This window comes from Leptinotarsa decemlineata, unplaced genomic scaffold (assembly GCF_025532065.1).
Source record: "Leptinotarsa decemlineata unplaced genomic scaffold, Ldec_3_MD MMD2_tig00026282_RagTag_RagTag, whole genome shotgun sequence".
Lineage (NCBI taxonomy): Eukaryota > Metazoa > Arthropoda > Insecta > Coleoptera > Chrysomelidae > Leptinotarsa > Leptinotarsa decemlineata.
The window spans coordinates 4766757-4789868 of NW_027412668.1; the positions used below are offsets into that span (position 1 = coordinate 4766757).

Genomic DNA, 23112 nt, shown 5'->3' on the forward strand with positions numbered 1-23112 from the left:
ATTGAAAAACATATGGAAGAAGAAGAGGCAGTGGACAGCACTCGAAGCTGACAGCTGACAATTGAATGCACTGTCTATACGTTATAGTCTTAGTAGCAGAGGCCATTACATGATGAAAGAGAAGAAGAATATTTTTGGATATCTTCATTACTATCATAAACCATATAACCTTCAATATCTTGGAACTAAAAGTCTCGACTATCAGGAGTATTATGAATTATATGGAAAAAATTACAGTGGAAAGCAAACTTTTTCTCAACATTGGTTGTCTGATTCCAACTTGAAAGGACAGATTAGACCTGTCGCAAATGATCGTTCAAGAGCTCAGTCTGACTATACGTACGTGAACAAATTGATATTTATTTTCACTTTTCACAATCATTATTTCAAGCTAAGAAATATTTGGTCGAAACGACAGCTTTCAAAAATTAACTGCTGAAAACTTGGAAAATCAGGTACCATCTACCGAGTTGCACTGTGGAAAATCAGCATGATCCTGATTCCTGACAATTAGTGATAGTTCAGTTTTGTGGTATCTAAACGGTACACAAACTACAAACTGTAAGTTCGGTGGTATTTAATTTTGGATAGGGTGCATGCGCGAACTGTTTGCGCCAGATATACAAGCGTAGCAGAATATGAAGCAGTGTAGCGGAATTTTGATTCATATGTAGTGACTTTATAGTTCATTAAGTTGGCAATACTGCCACATGGTCGTACGGTCAGTAAGGTGTATTATCTTCAAGTTACGTGCCGATTGCGAGAAATAATACGAAGAAAATGTCCGGTAATGTGGAAAAATAATTCATGGCTTTTGCATCACCTGCTAATTCGTTATTGCTTGTTCGTAATTTTTTGGACGAAAACAACACCGTACTCATGTCTCGACCACCGTATTCTCCAGATTTGCCCCTGCGACTTTTTCCTGTATCCAAGATTGAAGAGAACCATGAAAGGACATCTTTTTGCGACGATTAAGGAGATAAAGACCGAATTGCCGAGATAGCTCAAGAACACACCAAAATGTACATATTATAACTGTTTCGAGGATTGGATAAAACGATGGCAAAAGTGTAATATTTCTGAACGGAACTGCTTTGACGGGGACAAAATAGAAATTGATGAATGAATAAATATATTTCGAGAAAAATGAAAATTCACCTTATTCTTATTTCAGACCTCGTATGTATTTGCTAAAAAATCCTACCAAACTTGAGACGCAGCTACTGTGTTTAATGTGTTATTGGAAATAATCGAACGTCACTCCAACACCCCTACCGAAACACAGATAAGAAAACTTCTCACCGTTATCTAGATCGGGATCGTCTATGTCGCAGGTTCTGAAAATGTATCTTTTGCACAGCCCTCGTATGCCTGGCGCCGAGAAGCAGCAGAACAGGACGATAATCAGCAGGACTGCTATCATGACGATGAGAGTGGCAGTGCCTTGGTCGCTTGGAACGGGGGTATTGGATGACTTTCCCGAAGGACCTGGGGGAAAAAAATCACATTTGATATATTATTATTATCATTATCATCGAATTCGGTCATTTCATTTCCCGTATATCAAATTAGCGAGACACTTTTCAAAACGTGGAAACTGTATATTAGGGATTTCAAAAAAATTAACAAAAATAAAAATAGAAACAAAAACACAACAATACATTTTTGTTGTTGTTGAGTTTTTCAGTACTTTGAGTGTTTGAGTGTTTTTGAGTGTTCCATTAGTTTACCCTAATTGCTCGATAGTTAGTTGTGAATTAAAATCATCATTTATTTAAATGCGTAGTGCCTCAATGACGACGTTTCGAACTATATATTGGTAATGCAAGGAAATACATCTCATTCAGTAATCAAAGCAATCGGAACAGATCTGTTTTTTGTGGTGATGCCAATTTGAAAGTAATTACTGCATTCGCGATTATTTCCATCCACTTGAAGTAAAACTAGAGTATTCACTATTTTTCGTGAGAATTTGAAGAGTGAATTATTTCTGTAATTGAGAATGGAAACGGTGTAGTTGGTATTTGTAAGATATATTTCTAGATTACATTTTGTAACATTATTTACAATTGACCTGCTTTGACAACGTCGCATTTCGGTGGTCGTCAGTACTGAATGACCGTTATTGAATGATATAGACTGATTATTCTACAACTATAAGTATTAATTGTAATAGAGTCAAGTGTTCAAAACTTATTATTCAACCATAGTCAGATACAAAACAAATCTAAACAGTATTATGTTATATAGTTTGACACAGCGCAATGAAATGAATTGTGATTTATGAGTTGGTACTGGAAATTGCGTTTTATGTTATTTTGACATATTATCTATGAGTGATACATGACACAAGTGACAGATAAGATAAACTGTCATAATTCAGAACTGTCAAATGATATGTGTGCTATGCTTTTGTGGGTTGGAGTTTTAAAGCTTTTTAAACGAGTTATCACTAGATATCTTTTTGTAGTCAACATTTTTTATGAAGTTGCTCCCGGGGTAGAGCGGAAAACGAGGCTTATTCGTTTGAAAGATCTATTGATGCGATTACGTGTGAAATCTAACATTGTTCAAATGTCCGCCACGACTTCTCTGGGTGGAGCGCATCCGAAACGTCCAATTTTCCATGACTCTGGCGCATGTATCAGGCTGAATTTGACCGATGGCATGACTTATGTTGGCTTTCAGAACCGCTTTGATTTGACATATTTCAGAGGCGTGCTGTTCTGTTTACTTATGTTCCGAGACATTCTGTGACATGACATTTTGTTACCTCAAATCTGTTACCTGAATGAGACAAACAAAGATGACATATTTCGGAGGCGTTGTTCTGTTTACATATGTTCCGAGTTCCGAGACATTCTGTGACATATGACATTTTGTGCACTTAACCTATCTTCCTCTATTTAAATAAATAACAAAACAACTGTTGTTTATGTGGCTTGTGGAGGTGGTATTGAACTATAATTTATATTTTACCTTAATTGTTGATTTATAAAGATAATTCTCCTTTTTTAAAGTGGAATATCTAGGTACGTATAAGTTATTTCAACTTGTATAGGCGCTGTTGCCAATATGTGAATTAGAAACCAACCCCTTTAAAAATTAAAACCCAACATTTAAAACAGCAATTTGCATACTTTTCGAAGTGAATTTGAAAACTCATGAATTAAACTCAACTTTATTTTGTTCAAACTTGCATTTGCAAATTGAGGAACATTCCCCATTGCAAAGGCTGCTTCCCAAACGCTTGGAACATTGTTCCGAACCACATGTCGTTTTGTGTTGGTATTGTCTCGTAAATTTGTTGTTGCAATGTTTTTTATTTTTTAAATATGTATCTTATATGTCTGATGGGTTTTATAGTTATTTATGTATCAAGGGAATTAGGAGGGCCTTAATTACCGATGGCAAAGTTTGCGTCCCGAGGGCCTCTGGCCGAGGGACAGCAATTGCCTGAGGTTATCAAGGATCATTAATTCCCGTGGTACATAGATAATTTTATTTCTGACCGATTTCAATAAAATTTTGTTCATTTTTGAAACGGAAAAATGTACCAATTCATTACCTTCCCGGTATATTTGAATCAGGTACCGTTGATTATAGTAGAGTTTTCTTGTTGCTAGGTTGTTGCTATGTTACTTGTTTATAAACAGAACTTTGTTATCAAGCTGTGTTTGCGGTGAAAACATGTTTTCTACCCCAAATATAATGGAGGATATTTTGAAAAAAGCTGAACAAGCAAGAGAATTATTAATTCCATCGAAAAGTGAAGCCGTATACCAAAAAGAATACAAGATATATCTGGACTGGCTGACACGGAAAAATGTTATGCCAAAAGATGTCACTGAAACTGTATTTCTGGCATATTTTCAAGAACTGGTAAGGAATTTTCTATGAGAAATAAAACGGCGCGTATGTTGTCTACTTTGTCATCAGAAGAGGCAGGTACCTCGACTGTAGTGAACAGAAGCTCCAGCCATACAAAAGAAGATATTGTTTCCAGTGGCGGAAGTAATTTTCAGGGAACATTTCAAAATTGTACATTTATTATTTGTAATGACGTGAATAAATAAAATATGGTTCAGTTTTCATTTCTATTTATTTTTACTTGTGAAAGGTAGAGGGAATTATAAAATCTATAATGTCCCAAGGGAGTTATGACCCTCTTTATTGATAGCGTAACTATGACGATATAAGCTTATAATATCCCTGTCAGAAATAAAAATAGTAATATTATCAACACAAAAAAAATACTTTTCGAGTCCTGAAGAAGAATTTAATTAAATTCGAAACGTCGGCAAGAATACAATTGTTTTTTAAAGAAAAAATTTACCCTGTTACCCAACCAATCCCTTTACCCGAATAATGTTTCCATTAATTTGAAGAATACATTTTATTTTTTATATTTTTGTTGGATTAATTTACAAGTGAATGTGAATTCCTTTCGGGTTTTTTAAATTTTGTATAGTGAATATAGTTTTTTCTGAAATGATCATCGGTTACATCTGTCAACATTGCAGTTTTTTAAGGTCACTGAATCAGATTGGGCCGTGCGAGGATTTTCATTAATGTTTGAATAAAATACAAGTATTCGAGTATTTTGTGCAATTTCTGGTTCTCTGACATGAAATATAAAAATGAAATATGTCGGCGGAACGTCCTGCAGTGATTTTTCTCACCCAAGATCTAAATCAAGCGTGGTCTCGATTAACATTTATATTCACGACACCTACCTATTCACTTTTGGAATTCCGCTCCGAGGTTTATATACATCATTTTATTTTCTCGTAATTTTATTTAAGAACCACTCAATCACTGTCAGCACAAAACGAATAAATGAGTTGATGTCGACCTATTTTTAGTTCAACATTAGGTGTTTCGGATGAGTTATATACGTTCTTGAAAATATCGGTTATTACTTTTTATTAGGACTACCGGCTCTAAAGAAAACAATCTAAGTTAATTGATTGTGCTTTCAGTTTATATAAAGTTCAGGCCGTGTAACGAATTGATTTTTAGATTTATGAGAACACAGTGGTGGAAAAAATCATCGTTACTGTGCCTACATTTATAACAGGGTCTAACATAAATACATTAAAATATTCAAGTGACGTATTCCTGCGACAATTTTGAGAAAAAAGCCTATATAATCATGTCCGGAAATGCTTCTTTTCGGAAATACAAGGTGTTGAAATTGAACTTTTTTGTTCGTTTTTTAAAAATAACTTTTGCAAAAAATAAGTTATTTGCACGAAATTTAGAACTCGGATTTTTTTGACGTGGGAAATCACAATTTCGTATTAATTTTCTTGTAACATCTATAGGGCGCTGCATACGCTGCCATTATTTATTTCAAATTGCCCTAAATTTTTTGACAGTAAACTTTTGGTACTATTCGTAAAAAAAAACCTAATTCTTACACCATTTCCAAGTAAAAGAGGTACACTTCCTCAACAATGCTGGAGGTGATCGTTTTCGAGACATTTACAATTTTCTATATCGATGCATATCACTTAGCTCCTAGGGTGATGAGTGAAGTTGCTGAGAACATTACAAAAACTAAGTATGTGGTGGATCTTGTCCTTTACACAGCATATCTTAAAATCAGCAATGTCACTTCGCTTGGCGGGAGAAGTTCGCGCATATCCGTCGCGTTGATGAGTCCGCCATTTTGAGAAGTGACAGACTTCCTCATTCTGCTTTTGGCTTTGCTCTTGTTAGAGTGTATATGTTACCTGTGTTTTGTGCGTTTCGTGAAATTTAACTTTTAACATAATGGAAAAACTAATAGGTGGTGGACACGTTTGTGCTGTGAATAGTTGTAAAAGTAACAGTTCAAAATAAGTTTTTTCATGTTTCCGAAGGACCAAGAGAGATAAGAACATTCTCCACTAAGTTGATATCTGTTTTCATAGAGCCTACCTATTATTTTTGTAAGCAGTAACATTGCTATTGCAGAAATACTCAATGCTTTCACAACAGAATTTCTTCATTGTCTTAATTCCTTTAGAATATAATCTCTCAAATAATGATTTTCACAGGAGTAGCTGTGAGAGAAATATATTTTTCAAAGCCATTTACAAATTTATAGACCCCATGTATGGCTTTCTATTTCATTGAGTGCAGAAATTTCATTTGTAACGTGCACCAATAATATATTTGCCAATCAACAATATGGGATTTCATTAAAAAAAATAATTGATTAATCAAAGAGAACATCAATTCTTATAATAAAGAACAAGAAATTCAACTGAAAGGTAAATTAGTAATAAACACAATAACATTTATTTTAAGAGAGGTAGATCATAAAGTTCATACCAGAAAGTTGATTGCTGGACAATGTCTCCTTCATATTCCAGTTGATTGTATTCCTACTGATGATTTTAGAAATAATTCGGTTGTTTTGACATTAAAAAAAAAACATGTAACCAGATAGAATGTCAGCACAAGAATTATTATATCAATTGAATTTGAGTCCATTCCGTAAGGTAAATCAAAATTATATTATATGAGCGTTTTGGATATATAAAAGTTTGAGTGCGAACCTGTCCAAAACCATTTCGCTAGTCCTGCCCTCTTAACGTCACTTCTCAAAATGGCGTCTAGATACTTTTCCACATCAGAGGCGGCATGGCCAAGTGTCCATGCTGATTGTGAACTCTGTGTCCTTTATTTTCAAACGACATAAAGCTTTAATAACTTCGAATTATATACTTGATAATGGAGTCAAACCCGAAACCTGTCGTATAAATAAAATTTACTAGTGGTATTTAGACAAAAGTCATCAATCACACATATTCAATAACACTTCTAATTATCATATGCGAGCGCTTTCGATAGCAGACTGTGTTATCATCTTTATCGCTCTACTCAAATTGAACGTTTTATCTTCTTGTTTGTTCTTTTATACGGTTAGAACGCCTTAGTGCAGGTATTTGTCATCTCCTTTCATCCGGATGTCTCTTTAAATTTGCCTGTACATCATTACATCAGGTAATATCCTTTGTGTTGGTGTTTCTCTAGGTTCATTGTTTCTAGGAATGTGTATTGTTTTGTATATTGAATATTAGGTCTTATTGTGTTTTGATTTGCATTTTTGCTCGATAAGTGAATTATGACTTTTGAATGTATGGATGTTTAGGTTTTTCCAGATGTTCAAACGGTTTCCTTCATTGACCTGTTTTATGAGTTTGATATTTTCTGGTGGAGGAAAATTATGTTTGTTTTGTTTGGCGTGTGTTACGAGGTTTGATTTATATGTTATCGGGTTTATGTATGCTTTTTTGTGTTCGTTGTACCTTTGGATCAGTTTTTTCTAGGTTTGGCCGATATAGAATTTGGTGCAGTCCGAGCATTGTATGCTGTAGGTACACTCCGTTTAGGTTTTCGTCTTCTTCTTTTTCATGGCTGTTTATTTTTTGTGTTATTTTCGTGGTCGGCTTGTAAGTGATGTTGATGTTTAAGAGTTTGAAGATGTTTGTTAATTTTTTGGTTTGGTAACCTACGTATGTAAATGCTGTCCATCTTTGTGATAATAGCTCTGATTATCGAAAGAATATTTTGAATAGTCGTAAAATTTGTTTTTTTTTCAATCATGGAATAATGCAACACCCTGTACATCTGAAACTACTTTTAAGATGTGGCTTTCATATGTCAGCATTATTTTCATATCGAGAAAATATCTATTGTTGGGGCACTCGGTATAATGCTACTTAATTATCCAGTTGCATGATTTTTGAAATCAGTTGCATCAAACGATTCGGCTCATTTGATTGTTGATTTACGAAAGATGAAAGGCATCAATCAAGTCGCGGTAGCATTTCATTCGAAAACATCGCACGATCTAACAATAGCTCCAACATTCTGATAATAGACTATTAAAGATTAAATTCGAATAATGTTTATTTTCACAGAATGTTTATTGGTTTAAATTTACGCTCATAGATATCTGTGTATATCCCATAATTTCGATAGTTTGTTTTCTAAGGTACAGTATCCAGTTTCCTGAATTTTATTTGGAAAACTTTGTATACAATATGGAAAGGGATAAATCCAACGATGAAAACAAAAATGGTAGTCTGCGGTAGATGTGATCTCAATGGAAATAATGGTGAGCAATCGTTTTTCTTTTTTCTAGTCGACTAAAAGTGAATCAGATTAATTTTGATGAAACACATTCGAAGACTCTTAAGACGAATATATCAGTTTTTGAAAAAAAAAACATTTTTGGCAGGTGTGGATTTCCAAAAAAATACATCGACCGAAACTGGGTTTTACGACCAAAACCGAAACCGAATTTCGGCAACGGTCTCGGTTTCGGCCGAAACCGAAAGTTCATTACAAGGATAATGTTCTGAGGGAAAAATAAAGAAAGCGTTATTATAATCAGTCAGTCTTTATTTTTTTATCTTTAAATCACAACGTTATGCAGTCTTCGACATTTTTACTTATTGATAATCAACAAATCAACATAACAACCTCTTATTAAAGAAAAACATTTAACTTGCTCCTTAAAATAGGGGAGGTGTTTATTTGAGTAGGTGTAGATTTTTATTTTGAATATTATTAATGGTTTTTCAAAAATATTAAACATAAAATTACTTATTTAAGTTGTTACCTAATATCACAATAGTGTAATATGTAGGTAATAAACAAAGTAAATCACAAACTAAGTCACGACTTGATTAGCCACGTGGAAGCGACAAAATGTCTTCGTTGCTTGTATGAAATCCAACGCGCCGAACATGACCGATCACAGCGCTAGAACTCCCGAATGCAGTTTCGGTTTCGGTCGTAGTTTCGGCAGGTTTGCCGCCGAAACCGTAACTAAACCGTAACCCGTTTTTTTGCCGAAACTCGACCGAAACCGAAACCGAACTTTCGGTCGGACACTAAAAAACTCTATAGAATTACAATTTCCGCACATCATTCACCTAAGATTCCTTTCAGATACGTGGGATGTTCGAAAAATAAGGTGAATGTTCAAATTTCGCGGGATACGTAGGTACCTACATTCGATTAGCGTTTTTTTATTTTTTTGAAGTTGGTACCCTCTCTTCGAACATATGTTCACAGTTTCAGCTGTGTAGCATGTTTAGTTTGTTGGTGAGCTGCAGTAAAGTCAGTGTTTTGCTTGTTTGGCCATTTTCTGCTATCGAAAAAAATGGATCAATGAATTTGCATCAAATTTTGCGTGAAATGTTGTTAATTCCACTTAAAATATATAACAAAACTAATATTTCTTGTCAAGCATCATCACGAAAATTATTGAAGTTTTACAGCATCTTGTTTTTCTGTGGAGAAGGCTAGTTCAGTACTGTTTTTTCGAGTAAATAAATTTTTATAGGAAAGTAGTTGTTTCTATAGGGCTTTTTCTTCCAGTTTCTATCTGAAAGTAACTTCTATGCATGATCTTCACTTCGTTGTAAAGAGTTATTTGGAAATCAATTACTTTCTTCCTTCCTTTGGAATTTTTCCACATTTTTTTGTAGAAACTTGGAGAAGTAGAAAGCCAAAACCTTTATTTCCAATAGAAAGCAGTGTTATATAAAAATGTATCGAGTTATTAAAAGTTTGTTTGATTAAGTAAATATGTTTTATGTATATTGACTTTTGTTTTAATTTAGAATTTAATTACTAGTTGTTGGCCAATTCGCGTACAATTCGAATTGTCACATTAAGTTTCGTAACAGACCATTTTAAACAAATAATTACAATATTTTTTCACTAACCAAAACTTCAGGTTTCCAACTACAAAACTGACAAAATTCAATACAACCTTCGAACATCTATTTTTCCTCTTTGGGGGGTGGAAATTCCAAAACTAACACAACCGTCAACGACGTCTGACCTCACGCGTCTGCCCGCGTTCGTGTCCCGTTCTCGGCGACGGCGCTTCATTGCTTAGACCGCCCTTCTACCCCCGCGCAACGTCCTTCGTCGTCTTACAGTAAACGCGACTCGTCGCATTTACTATAGATAGATATATAGATAAATAGATAGATATATAGATTAGCTGACCCGGCAAACGTTGTTTTACCACATAAGTTATTTCTATGGAATTTCTAGGGTCAAAAATAATAACTTACTCATTGTAAGTATGCGTCAGAACAACCACACTTACAAATTATATTGAATCCCTCAATGGTATAGCGTGTATGCAATATTTTTCGTTGGTGTATGTTTAGCTACCACAAACTGAGGGGATTGCCCCTACTCGAGAGCATGCCACGTATAATTGTCCGTGTGAAAAACATGGTGTGCTCAAATCCAAGCCACAAACGGACATTGTTTGGCCTTGGGACTTGGTAATAGTCATTGGATATGCCAATCTAATTGAAAATTGCAAACGTTTGAAATAAATTGGCACATCTGTAGGTATGACATTAATTAATATTAATATGACATTAATATATTTTCACCTCGGAACTTGCCATTTGAAATGCTGGCTTCGACTGCTAGCGTGCCGTTGCACAGCCGTGGTTGATTTAAATTATGGAGCGATTCAACCTTCAGTTGTAAATTATGCGGTGGTATGCTTGGCAAATTCACTGAGTTCAAAAACTCTGTTGGATAATTCACAACTTCGGTGGCATCGCAAACTGTATCTAGCCGAAAACTGTGTAGGGAGTGAGAGAATAATTATTGTGTGAGAGGGACAGAAGACCGACTTCGTTCTCATTCCTACTCCTTGCTGTTTACTGAGTGAGAAGTAACACCGGTAGACGCCTGGCAGGAATAACTGATCTATGTGATCTGGCTATCAAAAAATAGGGGTTGGTGATAGAAGGGTAAAAATTGAGGGTTATATGTATTTTTCAATGCCACATGATAAAAAATATGAACAAATATTGTTGTCCAAAAAATTCAAAAAAATGTTGTGGGTGGAACACCCGTATCACTTAAAGGGATGAAAAATAGACTGAAACATATTCTCAGAGCTACCGAATATACGTATAAAATCTCACTGTGACACGAAAATTTTATATATTAGATTTTTATGATAAAACTGATTCTGATGAAATTCAATTGAATCAAATGTTCCAATGATGTATCTAAATTGTCAAGAACTGAATATGAGAATTAGACGGTTTATGATGAATCAGTCCTTCAGTATTATGAAATCCATGATTATAACTTGTTAATTTTTCTGTTTTGTATCAATATGCTTTGAAAAACATGCTTTGGCTTCTCCAGTTTGAGTAAATTAATCATCCAGTTGATTCTTTACATCATAATTATGGTCTTGAAAACAATCTGGATTGAATCAAAACGGACATATGTATACAAAAAAACCAGTCCAAAATATTTACCCAAAAAATTAAATTAACCCGACATACGTCCAAATATTTGCCTCAACAAATTTCTAAATGAATTCCAAGAACTACACTTTTGAAAACATTTTGATACTTTGTAAGAATCTTATTGTAACGTGCTTAGTGGCTCAGAAATCTTCCAACAACTTTATGTACTATTAAGTACATAAAGTTGTTGGAAGCACTAATCGAAAGCTATGAAAATAAACAAATTAAACTGATAGAGTTTGAAATAACTAAGTCACATATTGAATATGTTCACGGACCACATTACACCGAAGTACACTTTCAACACAAACTTCACGGCCAAAATCATAAGCCGTGAAGAGTTGACGACCATTAGTCATCCCGAAAACATGTTTGGAAAAAACACCTGGTATACAGATGGATCGAAGACTAAGCATGGAACGGGAGCTGAAATATACCGAGCGGATAGAAATTTAAACTACAGCTATCTGCTAGGACTATACAGATCCGTCTTTCAGGCGGAAGTGTATGCTATCTTGCATTGTGCAAGGCTTATTAATCAATATTTTAACAGACAGCAAGAGCGCACTAGGGGCTCTGACAAACCCGAAGGTGACATCAAAACTGAATGAAGAACTGAATGAACTTGCAAACAGGAACGAATTAACTCTGTACTGGGTGCCAGGGCATTCAGGAATCACAAGTAATGATAAAGCTGATGAATGCGCTAGACACGGATCATCAACTTCATATATAGGTCCTGAACCAGCTCTGGGGGTACCAAAATCATTGGTACGAAACCAGATTAGAACATGGGCCAATAAGAAGCACACAGAGTACTGGACAAAAGTACCTGGCAACAAACACAGTAGAACCTTCATAAGGGAACCGTCTGAGTAAGGAACCGAAGAACTACTTCAATATAGTAGGGATCGGCTCAGAATAATTACAGGGTTACTAACGGTCATTATCCGCTTAGAGGACACCTGAATAAAATGGGGCTGCAGCTGCTCTACACATCTTATGCATCTACACATCTTATGCGAATGTGAGGCACTGAATCACAGGAGGCAGGTAACAATAACTGCAAATCACCATTGAATTTTTTCAATCAGGAACTGAAAGAAATCCGAAACACATTGAATGCATTGAAAGTAATAAGTGATTCTAGTAATTCGACACAGGATAAAGAGATCTTCAAAGAATTCAAGAAATACTATAATTGCTCGCTTGAAGAAGCAAAACGTCTGAAATATGACACCTACATTCTTAATTCGAATAATAGGGCCAGGGATACATGGAAAATTATTAACCAAGAAAGAGGAAAAAAGAGTTCAAATACCCACCCATCACCTAATTTAAACGCAGAAGAGTTTGTTAATAACTTCTCTACTATTGCCAAAATACTAGTTGATCAACTGCCACAAACAACTCACTCAGCAAGAAACTATCTAAAATCAATACCTGCTAATACAAATTCATTCTTCTTAGCTCCAACCACACGCAACGAGGTCATAGAGGTAATAAATGACATGAAAAAATCGAATTGTTTCGATATTTATGAGCTGAATAGTGTGATGTTGAAAGAAATAGTGTATATTATCTCTGAACCCATTGCTATACTGTGCAATTTGTGTTTCAGTCAAGGATTTTTTCCCGATATTTTCAAAAAAACGAAACTTATTCCAATTTTCAAAAAAGGTGACATTGACATGTTGGAAAATTATCGTCCAATATCGATTATTCCCATTATTGGCAAGGTGATTGAAATCATAGCTAAGAAAAGATTAACTGACTACTTTGAAAAATTCAAATACTTGAATGAACATCAATATGGATTTAGGAAAAACCGCTCAACTATACATGCTGTGTCGAGATTGGTGAATGATGTTGTGGATGCTTTTGAAAAAAGGAAATTCACGGCATCTACCTTTTGTGACTTGAGCAAGGCATTTGATTGTATATCACATCAAGTTTTACTTGACAAACTTGAATACTATGGTGTAAGAGGAGTCACAAACACATTTTTCAAATCTTACCTCACAGGGCGTAGTCAAACAGTTCATCTGAACTCTGTACCCTCTTCATTTCGGGATATCACTTGTGGTGTACCTCAAGGATCGATTCTAGGACCACTTCTGTTCATTATTTATATCAATGATATATTTGATCACCTTACGTTTGTGAAGGGGCTTTTATATGCAGATGATGCTACATTTTATTTCTCGGACTCGAATCTTGTCAATTTGAAACAGAAGGATGAAACCTTGATTGAAAAGATCGAGGAATGGTTAATACCGAATGGTCTGACACAAAACCAATCAAAAACACAGAAATTGATTTTTTCTTCCAATTTTTACTTTTACTTTAGACCAGTCACTTAAATGGTCCCATCATATTGATATTCTTTCGAAGAAGCTGGCTTGTCAACTCTTTCTCATGAGAAGACTGAAAAGATCTGTCAGCACAGATATACTCATGATACCCTACTTTTCTCTGGTCCATAGCCACCTGACTTATGGAATTTTACTTTGGGGTAACTCTATCCATACTTCCAGGATTTTTGTGATGCAGAAACGTGCGGTCAGAATCATTGTAGGATTGGGTCCTAGAGATTCATGCAAATCTCATTTTATAAGATTAGGAATTATGACAGTTCCCTCTATATTTATATTTCAATGTTTATTAGAGATCCATAAAAATTGCCACACTTTTTCCACAAATAGTTCAAACCATAATTATAACACTAGGCATGGCGATTCTCTATTGAATAGGAGGTTTAGACTAGGAATATCAAAAAAAAATTCGCTCGATTTGGATATATATAATAAACTACCAGCGGAAATTAAGAAACTAGGACCAGCAAACTTTAAAGCGACAATAAAAAATTTATTAATACAAAACTGTTTTTATTCGATTGACGAATATATGAGTACGCCAACTACTGAACTTTTGAAATGACTTGTATATTTTCTAAGTATTAGTTTTAGTTGTTTTACGACAGTGTATGTTTCTATATACATGTATATATGTGTGTGTATATGTGTATGTATATGTGTATATAATGTGTGTGTGAGTATATTTATATGAATTTTTCAAGAACACGAGTGTGAATATGTTCCTATTTGACTTGCTACAAATATTTCATGTATATAACGTAGCCAATAAATATCTATCTATCTATCTATATGGACGTACAAAATTTTGTCCAGAAGAATATGACGAACACCCAACACGGAATCTGTAGAAACTAGTACAGGGAACAAGACTGATGGAATGGGTGTCATGAGAAAATGGGAGAATAAACGCGATAAGCCCAAGAGGCTGCAGTGTTTTCTGGAGACTTGGACTAAATGGACAAGTCAGACAGCTCCCAAGGGACCAAAAAAAGGCACTGTTGGGACTGGTGATAGGTGAATTATTAATCACACGCACAGCATTTATCAACAATAAAATTTATTAACAACAAAACACACGACAAACACAACACGGAAAAGAAAATTACAGGGTAACTTCGAGGAACTAACGCTAAGTTTTTTCTCGATCAGCGAGGACACTCTAGAGCAGGTTTAGTTCTTGGCGGAAACCCCAGAATCAGAAATAGTTCCCGTCCGAAATCCCAGAACAGAATGAATGCATCGGCTAAGAAATGTATTCGAAGTAACTCTCAAAAAATCATCACTGACAATGGTCGGGGTAATAAATATACTCAAGAAGGATTAACCACTTGTGCCCGAATTTTTTCTCCAAATCCCTAATCCATAAGAGCGTTAACAATGAGTATCTACTCGAAACATCCAAAGTGGTGTCGTTCTAAATATTCATCTGTTTTTCGGCAATAAACTTTCGATTTGAGAGAAGAGAGCTTTTCAACGATATACGATGAGAAAATACGAAAATGATATGTAAAAATTGAAATAAAAGAATTAAGATAAAAAACCAAGTAGATGGATATTTTCGACAACTGATCGATAATAGAGTTATAAAAAGTTAATTTCCTAACAAACATTTATAATATGTTTAAAGGTGGTTGGTTGTAATTTATTTCATTGTAATTTCAGTATTTTTGCTTAATGTATTTGTTATATTTCAGCTGAACTTTCTTAATTTTTTACAGATTTTTTCAGGGATTTCAAATCAATTTATATCATGTTAGACAATGGAAGTCCGAACTGATGAAAACCAGAAAAGGCATTGTTTGTGTCACGACAAATTTATCACCAAGAATAGAATTTTTTCCTAAAACTTTAATACCATGTAGATCAAAAAATGTAGATCAAAAGTAATATACCTACACTGTTAAATGGAGTTTTTTTCTAAAAATGAACCCCGATTTGTTCAAACTCTTTAAATATTTCCTTCTCAATTAAGAAATATCCTGTTACTCTAGTCATTTAAGCTTAAATTAGGTAAGAATCTCGGAATTCGAGATACCCAGCTGTAAGTCTGTAAATACTTGTATATTGACACCCTAAAAGTTGTCTGAAAACCTACATATTGTAGGGTGTACGCAACTATTAAATTTCAAGGTAAAAGGTCACAAAAATCGGTTTTTTGCGCTTTTTTTGGAAATATCTCATTTCCTATGGGTTTTTTGCTATTTGTATTTATTATCAATATTATAGAATACAAAATTCTCTACAAATTTTGTTTAAAAAAATTTTTCATACGGTGAACCGTTTTTGAGATAGAGGGCGGAGAGCGCGCGGTCACAGGATCACTTTAGGTCAACCTTCAATATGAATTGTGTCCGTATCGAACAGCTCTATTTGATAATGATGGCATGAGAAAAACAACAAAATCGTCATTGTATGACAACATGAGCCCAATTGATTTTGTTCTCAATGAAAATAATGTGACGTAAATTATTGATAGCGGATTTCTTCTTCATCATGTTGTATGGAGCAGAGAAGATACTTTTTCTATTATTTTTGATAAATACATGAATTATATTTACAAAGGCATTACAGTTCCAAAATAATTGTTGTATTTGACGGATATTCAGACTGCAGTAAAAACGTAAACGCTATGGAGCAGCAGAGAAGAACTGCTGCACTTTCAAAAACGTATAAAGTCTGTTTCGATGAAACAATGGTTGTACCAGTTACTTAAGAAAAATTCATTAATATGTTAATTGGAAAATTACAAGCTGCAAATATTACTACTAAACAAGCAAGAGATGATGCGGATGTTCTTATTGTTGAAACTGCAATTGAAGAATCAAAGTCTGAAGAAACTGCAGTTATAATAGGACAAGATATTGATTTACTTGTCATTTTAATTGGGCGTACACTATCTTACGAACAAGAAATTTTCTTTAAAAAAGTTGGGAAAGGAAATGTAAAAACGGAGATATACTCGGCTAAAAGTTTTGATAATTATCCTCATTCCAAAACACACATTTTATTTCTGCACGCATCAAGTGGCTGTGACACAACTTCTGCGCTTTTTAAAAAGGGAAAAAAATAAGTTTTTGAGAAACTGACAAATTTGGATGAACTAGCTGCAGCATTTGAGGAAGAAAATTGTTCGGACCAGAGATTATTAGAGACTGGAACTCAAACCTTATTGGTAGTCTATAATGCTCCGAAATCTGTGAAAAGTCTCGATCATATTCGTTATATGCATTACGTCAAGTCTGAAAAACTAAATAAACCTGTGCAGCTTTCAAATATTCCACCAACAAGTGCAGCTGCTCATCAACATTTCAAACGTGTAGGTATATTATCAAGTTCAAACTTTGTTAGGGCATGATTTGGAACCCCAGGTATGGGGTTGGGCAATGCGAAACGATTTTCTGAAGCCTATCATGACAATTTTACCACCTGCTCCAGAAGATTTTCTAAATACAATTTTCTGCAACTGCAAGAGTGGTTGTGGTTCGCGATGCGGATGCAGGAAAGCGGGCTTGCAATGCTCTTTAGCCTATGGCCAATGTAATGGGCAAGCTTGTCTCAATGCTCTACCATATCAGAGCGACATTAACGAAGATGGAACCCGAAATCATGGAAGAACTTGAGAGAAATGTCGTTGAAGACGATAATGAAGACCAGTTTGAAATTTAACAGCAGCTGGAAGACGACGATGAAGAGGAAGAAGATGATTGAAATTATAAATTGTAGTTTTTGTACCTTTATTCCATTTTTTTACTTTTAATAAAAATAAATGTATTGAATATTTTTTTAATAAAAAGATTAATTCATAATTTATTTGTTTTTTTTTCATCATGTAAGAAGTTATTAATTAGGTTAAAACTCAAATATAATTGCTATATTTTCATTAACAATTCTGCAATTACATGGGCAGGTAAGTGTTGTTGAATAAATTAATACTGAATAAAAAGTGGATAGGTTAGGAAAAAAATTATAAAATATAATATAACAGTTTATAAAAATTGACAAATATTTATAATCATTGATTTATCGATAGTTCATCAACTATATATGGCGCGTTTTCGACCGGAGGCACCGGTTGACCTGAAGTGATCCTGTGACCGCGCTCTCTCCGCCCTCTATCTCAAAAACGGTTCACCGTAAGAAAATTTTTTTAAACAAAATTTGTAGAGAATTTTGTATTCTATATAATTGATAATGAATACAAATGGCAAAAAAACCAATAGGAAATGAGATATTTACAAAAAAAGCGCAAGAAACCGATTTTTGTGACCTTTGACCTTGAAATTTAATAGTTGCGTACACCCTACCATATGTAGGTTTTGAGACAGCTTTTAGGGTGTCAATATACAAGTATTTACAGACTTACAGCTGGGTATCTCGAATTCCGAGGTGAACTTACTATAATGACTGGACTATGTACATCAGAAACAGGAGGCAACATTCAGCTGCCAATAGCTTCGCAGTTTAACTTAACAAATCAAACTAAACTTTTTACCTCCTTAATTTGGAAAACGGTGGAATTAACTTTCAGATCCAATTTTTAGGATTTTTTTGTAGTGCTTCTGTATCTCTTTAAAAAATATGCACCACTGTCGAATTTATTTCTTCTGTTAAATTTCACTCGCCGTACCTATCACAACTCATTACTATGTATTAATTATCGTGAAAAACACATAGTAAATTTCTAAAATCGATATCCACCTCTGCGTATATCGTATACAATAACAAAACTTCAGTCGAGACAATATAATGTACGATCAAGTCAGTGTCTTTTTTATGTGCACCATCGTAAAGTAAACTTTACGATAGTTAAACGTATGTTTTATCGATTTTCGAAGTTAAACAGGTTCGCCATTACTCAAAATAAAATAACTACTGAAAAACATGAAATGTAAAAATAAGTACGTAAATCTAATAGGGAAATTATGAATTTAGGTTCATGGTGATCGATAAATCTGTTACGTGGGTGTACAGGTGTTAGGAAATTCGAAAGATGTAAGACAAAACGATAAATTTGGTTCAAAGTCTACTAATCACAATTATTAATCTAAAACATAGGATGAAACATTGTAAATTTTTTATGTCTGTTCATTGACCTTACTAAGGCCTATGATACAGTCATCTCTTAACAACCCTAGAAGACATGGGTGTCAGGGGAAAGAGCTATCTAGAAAAGCGAACACAAAAAGTGAAAATAGTCGATTCACTCAGCGAACAAAAAAAAGATTATGGTTTACCTCAAGGAACCGTTCTAGGCCCAATACTTTTCAACCTTTACATAAACAGTATGTCCACTTTGAACTGTAATTGATGAATCATAGGTTATGCTAACGATACAGCAATATTTTATGAGGCAGAAACTTGGGAAGAACTTGAAGTCGTATTAGAAGAAGATTTCAAGCATATAAAAAACTATTTTGATCATTGGCTGTTAACTGTCAACCCCGAAAAAAACCATTTTTTACCTTTGCGCTTCGAATAATAATAATAATAAGGTTTATTCACAGTAAACAACATATAAATACACAAAATAGTTCATTTAAAAATGCAGTAGTAATTCATTAAATTAGGATAAGTAGTGAATAAACACTTGTATATGTGTATATAAAGGCAGTAACAAAATAAGTTTAATACAAGAGTACACTTATACAATATAAAGTCGAAATTATAATTATGATGAAATCTGGAGTTTGATATAATTGATAAAAAAATGTAATATCCAACACCTAAGTATCTTTGTATCAAAACAACCACGATGCTATTAATCACATTCTAATTCTAAGGTTTTTTCTCAAATCAGTTATATTTATACGGAAGTTCAGAAGGACCACATATTTTTATTATTTGGTTTCTTGGAAATTACGGCTTTGAATCTCGAAATTTCGACTTTTATCTCGAAATTTCGACATTAAACTCAAAATTTCGACTTTAATCTTGAAATTTCGACTTTAATCTCGAAATTTCGACTTATACATCGTAATTTCTAGAAATATTTCTTTTTATCTGACATATAGCAATTCCAACTACCCGATAAGGTTTGTCAAGTTATTGTTTGCTTTAAAAACGACAAAAAAATGTCAGTACGACAATGAACATCATTGTTCAGTTAGAATATTCTCATTAAGTTTTTAGTTTTACTAATAGAAAGGTACCACGTCAACAATCTCTAAAATGGTCAATTCTTGTCCATTGAAAGAAAAAATTGAAGCGATTTTCAATTACGGTGCAACGTGTAACTTTCATGAGACGGAAAGGATTTTCAATGAACGACTTCCGAATCGTCCTATTCTATAGAAAATATTTGAGGGAACTTGTATCCAAATTCACAACTACCGATAGTGTACATAACAAAAAGCCCCCAGGTCATCCGTCCATTCCAGAAGGACAGCAAGTGCAAATAATTGGTGAGATGGTAGTAAATCCGTCGCGAATATTTGTGTAGTATCTCCTTCTACTGTGTGGAGACTTTTGAAGAGGAATAGGTATCACCCATATAAAATTAAAATGAAGATGACCCCGATTGAAGAACAGAATTCTGCGAAATCATGACGGAAACCATTGCAAGGCATCCTACCTATCTCCACAATATTTGTTTTAGTGACGAATGTACATTATTTTTCAAACGCAATGTTCACAGACAAAATTACCGTTATTGGAGTGACATCAACCTTCACGTTTTCCGGGAAACACATACCCAATATCCAAAAAAAAAATAACGTTTGGGCAGGAATATTCGGAAACCATATTGTAGGACCTCTATTCATTGATCAAAATTCAACAGGGGAACTGTATGTGAATATGCTGAAAACTACTGTCGACCCTCTCATCACTGAAATCATCGAAGCGAGTCCTAATGAATTCGATATGGATCTTGTATTCCAACAAGATGAAGCACAAGACAAGTAAGAAACTATTTGGATACTACTTTTCCCGGTCGTTGGATTGACCGTCGAGGTCCTACAGAGTGGCCAGCCCCTCACCAGATTTGACACCTTTGGATTTTTTTCATAGGGCTCTTTGAAACAGAAGGTGTACGAAACTGAACCTGTTTCAATATTGGATATACGGCAGAGAATAATAAATATTTGAGTAGAGATATTGACGTGACTGTGTTCGAAAATGTTCGGCGTGAAATATCGAATAGGCTGTTCATATGTCAAGAAGTTCAAGGCAACCATTTCGAGCATCTTCTGAACTGACCTCAAACTTATTACCTCATATTATGAAGTTAAATGTCAAGGTATTCAGGCAATTATTAAAAGTTGCGCCATTTTGTAGTAGGTGAAGATATTGACATTATATTTTAGGGTTGTGAAGCATTTGTCAGGAGCTTCAAAAAGATGTGTCACAAGACCCCGTTTCCATTTATTTTTTTCCCCAGATAGCGCCCAGTCGCCATCTTGAAAGTTTCATCAGTCAATTTCACTTAAACCGTTCCACAAGTTTAAAAATCGATATCACAAAGAGCATACTAGTATGTCTATTAAAATAAACAACACGATACCGACAACAATACAGGCATTAAGAAATAGATGTAAGCTCAAAAACGAACTAAAAAAAATATAATTTTTCAAGCTTCCTCAAAATTAGCAAAGTTACCCCCATACACAAAAGCGGCAATAAGAATAGTATAAGAAACTACAGACCCATAACAGTCTTACCAGCTTTGTTGAAGGTATTTGAACGGGTAATATATAATCGAGTATACAATCACGTGGACTCAGTAATAATCGACCAACAGCATGGCTTTATTCGTAATAAATCTACCATTACCAATTTCTACGCATTTGGTAGCTTTGTTACGGATGGAATAAAAAATGGCTATCAAATAGACGTTATATATACACTGACTTGACCAGGGAATTCGACAGAGTTAACCACGGAGTTTTGATCCTGAAATTAAAAGCATTCGGTTTCACAAACAACATACTTGATTTCTTTCACTGATATCTATCCAACACAATACAGTTCGTACAGTTCCGCAGGGCTCGATTTTGGGACCTCTCCTTTTCGTGTTATTTAATGACGTTTCTCGGTATATCCGGCATTCTCAATTTCTCCTATATGCCGATGATCTCAAGCTTCAAGATGATCTCAATTATCTATCTACTTACTTTTGAGTATCTGACCTATCTCTCAACGAAGCTAAATGCAAAATAATGAGTTTCACACGAAGGAAGTCACCCACTATCAAGGGCTATTTCATTAATCATACCAATTAACAGAGAATCAATGATATGAAAGATCTCGGGATCACTTTTACTGGTGTGTTCAGTTTCTCTCGGCACATTGAATATTTAGTATCCGAATGTTACAGAGTTTTGTCTTAAGATTTAGCCGCGAATTCAATCACGATACTTGTTTGTTACTCTTCAACTCCAAAGTTCGTTCTAAGCTGGAATGTGGTTGTGTTATTTGGTATTCAAAGACCTTTTTATACTCTGATAGTATAGAAAAAGTCCAGAAACGATTATTAAAAATACTCTTTTTCAGGAAACACGATGTCTGGCCCTTATTTATATCTTACTCTAGCCAATTACTAGAATTTAGTACGCAACCATTGAAAGACCGCCTTGAGTCCTCGGAAGTGATTTTTGTTTTCAACATTCTTAGAGAACTGAAAGTACCTGAAATTCTCTATTGTACCTGACGTAAGACTGAGAAGAAGAGACAATCTATTTCGCGTCTCAAACAATTTGTCTCCTCTTCAACAATGTCTCGAAACCGTTACCAAAATGGCGAGGAACTGCAAACTGGATGAATTCAGTATTACAGAGTGACAACTCCTTCGAATGCTCTACTGTGTCTGAATTTTTTTACGGCCATTTTATTATTTATTGTTTTATATTGTTATATTTTATATCGATTTTTAACTGTATCAATGGTACTCAATGAATACTATATGTAAAGAACTTAAAAAAAACTGTGCATCATGAAAGTGGAAACCCTTCTGTTTGTTGTTCAGTATAAATAAATGTATATTCTATTTATCCTATTCTAACATTTTATTTGAGTGATGATAATATTAACACCTTCGAATTCAATTTGATTTTGAGATTTGATATTTTTCCTGGACAAAGGTTTTCTTTGCTCACGTCACTCTAACACCTATCCTAAACATTTATAATTTATCACATTCGAATCGTAATCATCATATTCATTTCACTTTGTATACTCTAGGCTACTACTTTATTATTAGATGTTTTAGATCAAATAAATTATAAGTTACCTGTCCAGTAACCGAGCATAATAAAATAATCATCCTTTTTACAGATACCATCCGCCGTTTGACTATCAAAAACCAAAAATATTTTGGCATAGAAACTAACCAGATTTTCAAAACTGATTGAATATGAATTAGTATTCAATAATAAACGGAATGAATTATCCATTTTGGTGAACTGTTATCGGTACTAGTAACAAAATCC

At 34.3% G+C, this 23112-nt stretch overlaps 1 protein-coding gene across 2 annotated transcripts in view; it reads right to left on the minus strand.

Moving 5' to 3' along the window:
* LOC111504989 (uncharacterized) overlaps positions 1–23112 on the minus strand; it is a 49824-nt gene that overhangs the window by 12062 nt on the left and 14650 nt on the right. For both annotated transcript variants that reach the window (XM_074179665.1, XM_074179666.1), the window contains exon 2: positions 1306–1491. In XM_074179665.1, coding sequence (XP_074035766.1) covers positions 1306–1491 — 186 coding nt within the window. The remainder of the gene's footprint in view (positions 1–1305; positions 1492–23112) is intronic.